Genomic DNA, 9946 nt, shown 5'->3' with positions numbered 1-9946 from the left:
AAAATCCCAGAGGGATAAAAAGAGACACAGCCATGTGTTCTGCCGCTTTTGGATCCGGCCTGTGCCAGCCCAACTGCAGCAGAACAACCAGACAGCCAAGTTCAAGACCAACAATCGCTACCTGATGGATGAGCCCAGCAGAGACAGAGCCGCCTCTTCAAACCAGCCACGTGATCAAGATAAAGGCCTTATCCACTTGCACAGTGCCGCTCGCTTGAAGTTAAGTACAGGTTAATGTAGTTGATAGGTGTAGTTTAACTTGTAGTACATTGTGCTTGCATGTCGAAGTAACCCTTGTGAGTAAATAAACCATCTTTGAACTTGAACTGACTAACTGGTTGTGTGATCATTTGACCGATATACGGGAAAGCCTTGTGGTTCAGTGAGAGAAATAGAAACACCCACAGTACTGGCGACGCTGTTGGGACATAACATCATATTATAAATAGAACATATCATGAAGAGCAACATTATTGACGACTCAGGCAGGATAGTATTCCATTAAATTGGCAACAAATCCAACCCCTGCAATCAATTGTGAATTTGTTGGTGACTCAGAAGATGTGATGAATCACGAAATCGCTTCCCACACTGAGAGCAGATGAATGGCTTCTCCCCAGTGTGGACTCGCTGGTGTCTCCGCAGGTGGGATGTACTACTGAATCCCTTCCCACATGCAGAGCAGCTGAATGGCCGCTCCCCAGTGTGAACCCGCCGGTGTGTTCGCAGGCTGGATGAAACACTGAATCCTTTACCACAATCAGAGCAAGTGAATGGCCTCTCCCCGGTGTGAACCCTCCGGTGTGTCCTCAGACTGGATGAATCGCTGAATCCTTTACCACAATCAGAGCAGGTGAATGGCCTCTCCCCAGTGTGAACACGCCGGTGTGTCCGCAAGGTGGTTGAATCACCGAATCCTTTACCACATAGAGAGCAGGAGAACGGCCTCTCCCCAGTGTGAACTCGTTGGTGCCTCCGCAGGGAGGTTGAATCACGGAATCCCTTGTCACACTCAGAGCATATAAATGGCTTTTCCCCAGTGTGAACGCGCTGGTGTGTCTGCAGGTTGAATGACTGAATAAATCCCTTCCCACACTGAGAGCAGGTGAATGGCTTCTTCCCCGTGTGAATTCGCTGATGTCTCAACAGGTGGGATACGCGAGTGAATCCGTTCCCACACTGAGAGCAGGTGAACGGCCTCTCCCCAGTGTGAACTCGCTGGTGTATCTGCAGGGTGGATGAATCACGAAATCCCTTCCCGCACTGAGAGCAGGTGAACGGCCTCTCCCCAGTGTGAAGGCGTCGGTGAGTTTCCAGCTCTGACGGGGACCTGTATCTCTTCCCACAGTCCTCACATTTCCATGGTTTCATTGTGTTTTACGTCTCCCCGTATCTCAGGGGAAGATCAGTTGAAGCCTCATTCACACACAGAACACGTGTACGGTCTCTCCCTGCTGTGAATGGTGTGATGTTTTTTCAGGCTGTGTAACTGGTTAAAGCTCTTTCCACAGTCAGTGCCCTGGAACACTCTCACTCGGGTGTGTGTGTCTCGGTGCTTTTCCAGTCACACTGATGTTTAAAATCTTTTGAAGCCGACAGAAAAGACAAACATTTCTCCTTCTAGATTCAAAGGCTGATGATATTCAGTTCCAAGGAATTGAGAGACGCAGTCAGATTGAGACGTGACATTTGAGATTTCTGTCTCTAATTCCTCTTCTTCTAATATCCTGTAAAAACAATTTACAAAAGACATCACTGTCAGTACAGGATAGAAATTCAGAACAGACAATTTGAGTTTGTATGGAGCATTCTTTCATAGAATCATAGAACTTACAGTGTGGAAGGAGGACATTCGGCCCATCGAGTCTGCATCAGCCCTTGAAAAGAGAACCCTACCTAAGCCTATACTTCACCCTATCCCCACACCTCTATCCTATCCCCGTAACCCCTCCCAACCCTTTTTGGACACTAAGGGCAATTTAGCACATCCAATCCGCCTAACCTGCATTTTTGGCTGTAAGAGGAAACCAGAGCACCCGGAGGAAACCCACACAGACATGGGGAGAATGTGCAGCTTCCGAACAGACAGTGACCCAAGCCGGGAATCGAACCTGGGGCCCTGGAGCTGTCAAGCAACTGTGCTAGCCACTTTGCCATAGTGCTGCCCCTAACATTTCCTCTCACATTCCCCAAAAGCTGTAAATCCCCATCCCACACACTCTCCCTCCAATCTCACTCTGCTGTATCTAATATTCACCCTCCCAATTCTGAAGGTGCTGATTCAGGCTGATTGACAGATCCATGCTCAGTTCTTCCTGTGCTGAACACAGTGGCCATAACAAATCAGAGCTGCAGTCAGCCATTCGGCCCATCAAGCTTGTTCAAGCATTCAGTGAGATCATTGGCCTATCTACCTCAGCACGCTTTTCTCATACTATCCCCCATATCCCTTAATATCTGCTAGTCTAGAAACCTATCAATTTCTGTCTTGAAAATATTTGATGACTGAGGCGCCACAGTTCTCTCGTGTTGAGGATTCCAAAGTTTCACCACATCCTCGAGTGAGGAAATCCCTCCCCATCTCAGCTTACTCTCCAATTTCCTGCCGATTCCCCATAACCCTCGACTCCCTTGCCAATCAGAAATCTGTCCAACACATCCGTGAATATATTCAGTGACTCCCAGACTCCGTAACAATCTCCCCGAACAGGCGCCGGAATGTGGCGACTAGGGGATTTTCACAGTAACTTCATTTGAAGCCTACTCATGACAATAAGCGATTTTCATTTTCATTTCATTTCACTGGTCCCTGTGGAAGAAAAATCCAGAGACTAACAACCCTCTGAGGGAGGAGATGACTGGAAATATACAACATAGCTACAGCACAATATTACACAACTGGAAATAATAAATCTTCCTTTCAGAACCATCAATAATATATCTAATATGTATCATATAACAACACAAGCCATATCTCTGTCCGATCTTAAATTTACCATCCCCTTAAATGTCAGCCATCTCCTGGATAAAGCAGCCTGTTAATTGTGAACATTAGGAAAGAGACCATTCTTTTAGCCAGACAAATAAATGAGTCAAGCTGAGGGAACAAAGGATGTCAATGTCTTTAAGAGAGAGAGAGACCTGGGCCAAGCTTTCCAGAGTCTGCACCCTCCCTGGATTCACTTCCTTTCCCTTCAGTTGCTGCAAGTGACCAATTGAAGGTGAGAATGAGAAAAGAAATGGAAAGGGGGAGAAAAGAAAGTGTTTTACTCACAGATGTTGGAGACAGGAGGAAGTTTCAGATTGTGTGAAGCTCAATCTTCATTCACACAAAGCCCGCGCTCTGATTGGCTGGAGGATACGAGTCCTTCCGGTGCTCCAATTCTACTCATTGGTCAACACTTCAACCGGAAGGTTAGGGGGCGGGCTCTTCTTCGCACATGCGCTGGTTTCGGTGTTTGGAGCATGCGCATTGGCATTGATGCTCGTTTTGGAGAAGCAGAGGGAAAGTCAGGAGTTGGGTGCTGGGATTTTAAAACGCTTGGTGGGCCCCCAGACCCTCAAGAATAATTGTCAGCTGCCTGGTCCGCAACTGCGGGGCTTCTCGCTCCCGGGACCAGGACCAGATGAACGACCGCCATCTTGGTTGCCCGAGCTGGGATGAAAACAAACAATGCCGGTAAGCTCCGCCCCCTGTTCACTCCGATTGGCTGTCACAGTACTCCAGCCCCGCCCCCTCCGTCCCATTGGTGCAGATTGGGAACGGGAACGACCAACCAGAACGGACGCCGCCCCTCATTCACTCTGATTGGCTGGAGGACCAGGTGCCTGTCTCAGTCCTCCGGCTCCGCCCCCCATTGTTCCGGATGGGGGAGGGGAACAATGTATCAGAGGTTCCACTTTGGGTTCACGTTAATGAGGATTTTTTGAATTAAGAGAACCCAATTTTTTTTTCAATTAAGGGGCAATTTAGCGTGGCCAATCTACCTAACCTTGCACATCTTTGGGTTGTGGGTGTGGGACCCACGCACACGGGGAGAATGTACAAACTCCACACGGACAGCGACCCAGAGCCGGTATCGAACCTGGGACTTGTGAGGTAGCAGTGCTAACCCACTGTGCCACCGTGCTGCCTATCAATGAGGAATCTGATCTCTGGGAAGGAAGGAAACCCTGGGAGGTGGGCGGGGAGGTATCACAGACACCCGCTCGACTCACACCCACAAACTCTCCAATTAGATGGTAGCCATGATGTGGAGATGCCGGCGTTGGATTGGGGTGAGCATAGTAGGAAGTCTTACAACACCAGGTTACAGTCCAACAGGGCAGTGCGTGAAACAAACCTGTTGGACTTTAACCTGGTGTAAGACTTCTTACTGTCCCAATTAGAGTCATTGCTTTTATTGTCAGTTTACAGGCAGAAGCTGGAGAACTCAGGGAGGGAGGGAGAAAACTGGGAGTGGAGGAAGGAGATGGTGAGATGAGTTTGGATTTCAGCCCAGGGAGGACGGAGAGTGTGGGATGAAGATTTATAGCTTTGGGGGAAAAGAGGAAAAATGTTCCATCGAAAGTAGAATTGTCAGTTCTGAATTTCAATATGGGACAGCAATGATTTTTGTAAACTCCTTTTACAGGATATTACAAGGGGAAGATTTACAGATGGAAAACTCAAATCAAATCTCTCATCAACATTTAACAGATTCACTCCTTCATCACAACCTGAATATTATTGGCCTGTAAATGTGAAAGGAGAAATTTTTTTGTCTGTGTGAAAGATTTTAAATATTCGTGTGGCTGGAAAAGTACCGAGACACTCACACCAGAGTGAGTGTTTCAGAGCACTGACTGGAAAGAGCGTTAACCAGTTACACAGCCTGAAAAAACATCACACCATTCACAGCGGGGAGTGACCATTGACATGTTTTGTGTGTGGACAAGATTTTAACTGATTGTCAAATCTGTAGAGACACAAGGACACCACCAACATGCTGAAACTGGAAATGTGGGGACTGTGGGAAGGGATTCAGCTCCCCACGTGAACTGGTGATTCATCACCATAGTCACACTGATGAGAGACCATTCACCTGTTCTGAGTCTGGGAAGGGATTCGCTCAGTTATCCATCCTGCAAAACCACCAGCGAGTTCACAACAGAGACAGGCCGCTTTCCTACTCAGAGTGTGGGAAGATGTTCAGTGATTCATCAGCCCTATGGAAACACCAGAGAGTTCAGACAGGCAATAGGCTATTCACCTGTACTGAGTATAGGAAGGGGTTCACTCAGTCACCCAACTTGCTGAGACACCAGCGCAGTCACGCCAATGAGAAACCTTTCAGTGCTGATTGTGGTGGTGTCTTTGAAACCTCCATGGATCTCATGATCCACCAGTGCATTCACACAAGGGAGAGGCTTTTCAGCTGTTCATATTGTCCCAAGAGGTTTAGAAGGTCATCCCACCTACTGACACACCAGCGAGTTCACAAATGATTACAGGGATTGGATTAAACATAGAACATAGAACAGTACAGCACAGAACAGGCCCTTCGGCCCTCAATGTTGTGCCGAGCCATGATCACCCTACTCAAACCCACGTATCCACCCTACACCCGTAAATGATCCACAAAGGCTGAGAAAAGACATTTATTTTATCCTGGATAGTAAATAGTGTTTTTCTACCTCTGCAGGTTGATCTAAAATAATACATTTGTCTCTGTTCCATTGAGTCTACAGCACAGGGCCAGGCCAGTCGGCTCAATTGGTCTCTGTCAGTATTTATGCTCCACATGAGCCTCCACCCACCCCTCTTCATCTCCCTCCATCAGCATCTCCTTCTGTTCCTTTCTCCCTCATGTCTGTATCCAGCTTCCCCTTCAATGTATTCATGCTGTTCACCTCAACCACTCGCTGTGGGAGTGAGTTCCACATTCTCACCACTCACTGGGTAAAGAGGTTACTCATCAAATCCCTATTGGATTATTGAACCCCTTCATCATCTTAAAGACTTCCCTCAGGTCACCCTTCAGTCTTCTCTTTTCTAGAGAAAAGCAGCCCCAGCCTTTCCTGGTTCTGAACAAGTTGAACACAACCTGCCTGCTTTTCAATTCTATCCCTCTAGCTTGGAACCCTATATATGGGCCCCACACTTCAGGAGAAATGTGAAGTTGTCAGAGAGGGTGCGGGGGAGATTTACAAGAATGGTACCAGGGATGAGGGACCTCAGTGAGTTGAAGAACCTGGAGCAACTGAAATTGTTCACTTTCGATCAGAGTAATCAGGTCAGAAAAGGAGGCCATTCAGCCCATCAATTCCCTGTTGGCTGGGTCAACCAGTCAGTCCCAGTGCCCCGTTCTATTCCTCTAGCCCTGCAATTTAGTTCCCTCAAATGCCGATCCAATTTCCGTTCAAAATCCTCCATTGTCTTCATTTCCACCTCCCACACAGGCAGCGAGTTCCAGGTCATTACCATTCGCTGGATCAAAATGTTCCCCCTCACTGCGATCCCCCCCTCGTCTCTCACCCAAATCCTGAAATCTGTGACCCCCTCGTCCTTGTCCCATCAGCGAATGGGAACAGCTTTTCTTTATCCATCTTACCTAAACCTGTCATAATCTTGTCCACCTCTCTCAAATCTCCCCTTGACCTCCTTTGCTCCAAGGTGAACAATCCCAGCCTGACCTGAAGAAACAAACAGAATATGTTAATACCTGGGATCGGACGGGAATGTTTAATTTCTGTTTGAAAGATACTGGGAATATTGTCCTGGACAATAAATGATTGGAATATTTACCTTGGGTGTGGTTGAATGGAATATATCAATCTGGTATCCACCTACGTTCTAGTGAAAGTCTGGAATGTGTAGATAGGATGAATAAATTGATCACTTTCTCTTGGACATATTTACATCCTGGCCCATCTACTTTGTTGCAAAGAATTCCACATTTGAAAGCTCGGCCACGACATTAAATATCAGCACCATAACAGGGCAGATAAGACAGACACTCACTTTGATCTTTTCATCTGAGAGTTAAGAATATGTGACATGACTTTGGGATCCCGGTGTGGGTGTGCAGTTGTGATTTGTTACATGTGAAAAATAACAAGCCTAAATTCATGGTGAAATGGACTGAAGGCCGGGTCCCAAACACACACAGCTACTGGAGACACAGCAGGAGATGAAATGGTTAATGTGGCCAGGGGATTGAGACACCATTGTGACATCATCAAGACATTGACACACACTCCAGAGAGAAACTGACTTTAAAATAGAATTTTTGTTGTGATTATGCTCTTACTCCATAACGCCACCTAACCTTCGGATTTGGATTAGATTTATTGTCACGTGTACCGAGGTACAGTGAAAAGAATTGTTCTGCGTACAGTCCAGACAGATCGTTCCATACATAAATACACAATGTAAATACATAGACACAAGCATCAAGTGAAGCACACGGAGTGCAGTACTACACAGTAGAGAAGATGTGTGGAGAGATCAGTTCAGTCCATAAGAGGGTCATTCAGGAGTCTGATAACAGCAGGAAAGAAACTGTTTTTGAATCTGTTAGTGCGTGTTCTCAGACTTTTGTATCTCTTGCCCGATAGAAGAGGTTGGAAGAGAGAATAATCCATGTGGGAGGGGTCTTTGATTCTGCTGCCTGCTTTCCCAAGGCAGCTGGAGGTGTAGACCGAGTCAATGGATGGGATGTGGTTTTGCGCGATGGACTGGGCTGTGTTCACTACTCTCTAGTTCCTTACAGTCTTGGGCTGTGCAGTTGCCATTCCAGGCTGTGATGCAGCCAGATAGGATGCTTTCTATGGTGCATCTATAAAAATTGGGAAGAGTCAGTGTGGACATGCCAAATTTCCTTAGTTTTCTGAGAGAGTATAGGAGCTGTTGTGCTTTCTTGGTCGCAGCATCGATGTGGGTGGACCAGGACAGATTGTTGGTGATGTGCACACCTAGGAATTTGAAGCTGTCAAACATCTCCACCTGAGACACCATTGATGCAGACAGGGGTGTGGACGATACTTTGCTTCCTGAACTCAATGACCAGCTCTTTAGTTTTGCTGACATTGAGGGAGAGATTGTTGTTGTTGTACCACACCACAAAGTTATCTATCTTCCTCCTGTATTCTGACTCGTCGTTATTCGAGATCCGACGCACTACGGTTGTGTCATCAGCAAACTTGTAGATGGAGCTGGAGCCAAATTTTTCCACACAGTTATGTGAGTATAGGGAGTATAGTAGGGGGCTAAGTATGGAGCCTTGTGTGGCCCCAGTATTTGGGGATTATCGTGGAGGAGATGTGATTGTTTATCCTTACTGATTATGGTCTATGGGTCAGGAAGCCGAGGATCCAGTTGCAGAGGGAGGAGCCAAGTCTTAGGTTTTAGAGTTTTGATATGAGCTTGGATGGGATTATGGAGTTGAAGGCGGAGCTGTAGTCAATGAATAGGAGTCTGACGTAGGAGTCCTTGTTGTCGAGTAGGGTGAGGGCAATGGCGTCTTCTGTGGACTGGTTGTGGCAGTATGCAAATTGCAGTGGATCTAGGCATTCTGGAAGCATGGAGTTGATGTATCTCATGGCCAACCTCTCGAAGCATTTCATAATGATCCATGTCAAGGCCACTGGATGGTAGTCATTGAGGCACGTTGCCAGGTTCTTCTTTGGCACCATATGATGGTGGTCTTCTTGAAGCAGGTGGGAACCTAGGAATGGACTAGGGAGAGGTTGAAGATGGCCGTGAACATATCGGACAGCTGGTCTGCGCAGCATCTGAGTGGACGACCAGGGACTCCGTCAGGACCTGTTGCTTTCTGAGGGTTCAATCTTAAGACGGCCGATCTGACTTCAGAAGCTGTGACGGTGGGTATGGGTGTGTCCGAGGCTGTGGGGCAGTTGACAGCGGTTTGATAGTTTCCTGTTCGAAACGGGCATCGCATGGATTGAGTTGATCAGTTAGGGGTGCACTGCTGTCGGAGAGTCTACACGGCTTTGCCTTGCAGCCCGTTATGTTGTTTAAGCCTCGCCACAACAGGGCAGCATGTTGGCACAGTGCTTAGCACTGTACCTCACGGCGCTGATGACACGGGTTCGATAATGGCCCTGGGTCATTTTCCCTGTGGTGTTTGCACATTCTCACCCTGTCAGCGTGGGTTTCACCTAAGATGTGACGGGTAGGTGGATTGACCATGCTAAGTTGCCCCTTGATTCGGAAAATAAAAGAATTGGGCACTTTAAAGTTATTGAACGTTTTTCTTAAAAAGCTTTGCCATAACCGACGAGAGTCCGTGTCGTTGGTCTGTGACTCTTAGCTTCCCTGGTGGCTTTGCAGAGGTCATACCTGGATTTCTTGTATAGGTCAGGGTCACCTGTCTTGAACTCCTCACACCTGGCCTTCAGTACGGAGTGAATCTGATTAAACCATGGTTTCTGGACACGAAGGGGCAATTTAGTATGGCCAATCCACCTAACCCAATGTTTCCAAACTTTTTTGCCCGGGACCCATTTTTACCAACTGGCCGTGCTTCGTGACCCATGCCATCTGACCTTCGCGACCCACCATTCGCACTGACCTTGAATGTGACAGGTGAGCCTGCTTGGTCCTCCCGATCCCACTTGCTTTGTTGTTCAATGCTACGTTCCTGACAATGACTTCAGCTGGCGATTTAAGATCTCACAGCATCCGTTGAAAAAAATAAAGAGATTTGCCCTCAAACTCACCATGTTTAATGTTCAAATATCTTTGAAGTTTTGAGGCATTTAAACCTCCATTGTTTCTCTTGGAGTGAATTCGGGCCGTGCAGACCCTCCTGCATGATTTTTCCCTTGGCCCTGTCATGACTCATGGCCCAGCTTTGTTCCTATCCGAGATGATGGCAGCACGGTAGCATTGTGGATAGCACAATCGCTTCGCAGCTCCACGGTCCCAGGTTCGATTCCGGCT

The 9946-nt window shown here is 47.3% G+C and overlaps 1 protein-coding gene across 1 annotated transcript; it reads right to left on the bottom strand.

Moving 5' to 3' along the window:
- Positions 1–336: 336 nt before the first annotated feature.
- LOC119951231 (zinc finger protein 239-like) lies at positions 337–3432 on the bottom strand. Its single transcript, XM_038774282.1, has 2 exons — positions 3275–3432; positions 337–1727 (listed from the first exon to the last, which is right to left on the bottom strand). Exon 2 carries the CDS (start codon positions 1369–1371, stop codon positions 532–534), a length of 840 nt encoding a protein of 279 aa, XP_038630210.1. The 5' UTR covers positions 1372–1727; positions 3275–3432; the 3' UTR covers positions 337–531.
- Positions 3433–9946: the final 6514 nt, after the last annotated feature.

This window comes from Scyliorhinus canicula, chromosome 17 (assembly GCF_902713615.1).
Source record: "Scyliorhinus canicula chromosome 17, sScyCan1.1, whole genome shotgun sequence".
Taxonomy (NCBI): Eukaryota; Metazoa; Chordata; class Chondrichthyes; order Carcharhiniformes; family Scyliorhinidae; genus Scyliorhinus; species Scyliorhinus canicula.
The sequence above is the reverse complement of the archived record's forward strand: the minus strand, read 5'-3'. Positions and strand labels throughout refer to the sequence as shown.

What these genes read in the sequence shown, in the direction of transcription:
- LOC119951231 (XM_038774282.1), bottom strand. Translation starts at nt 1,371, where the DNA reads ATGAAACCATGGAAATGTGAGGACTGTGGGAAGAGATACAGGTCCCCG.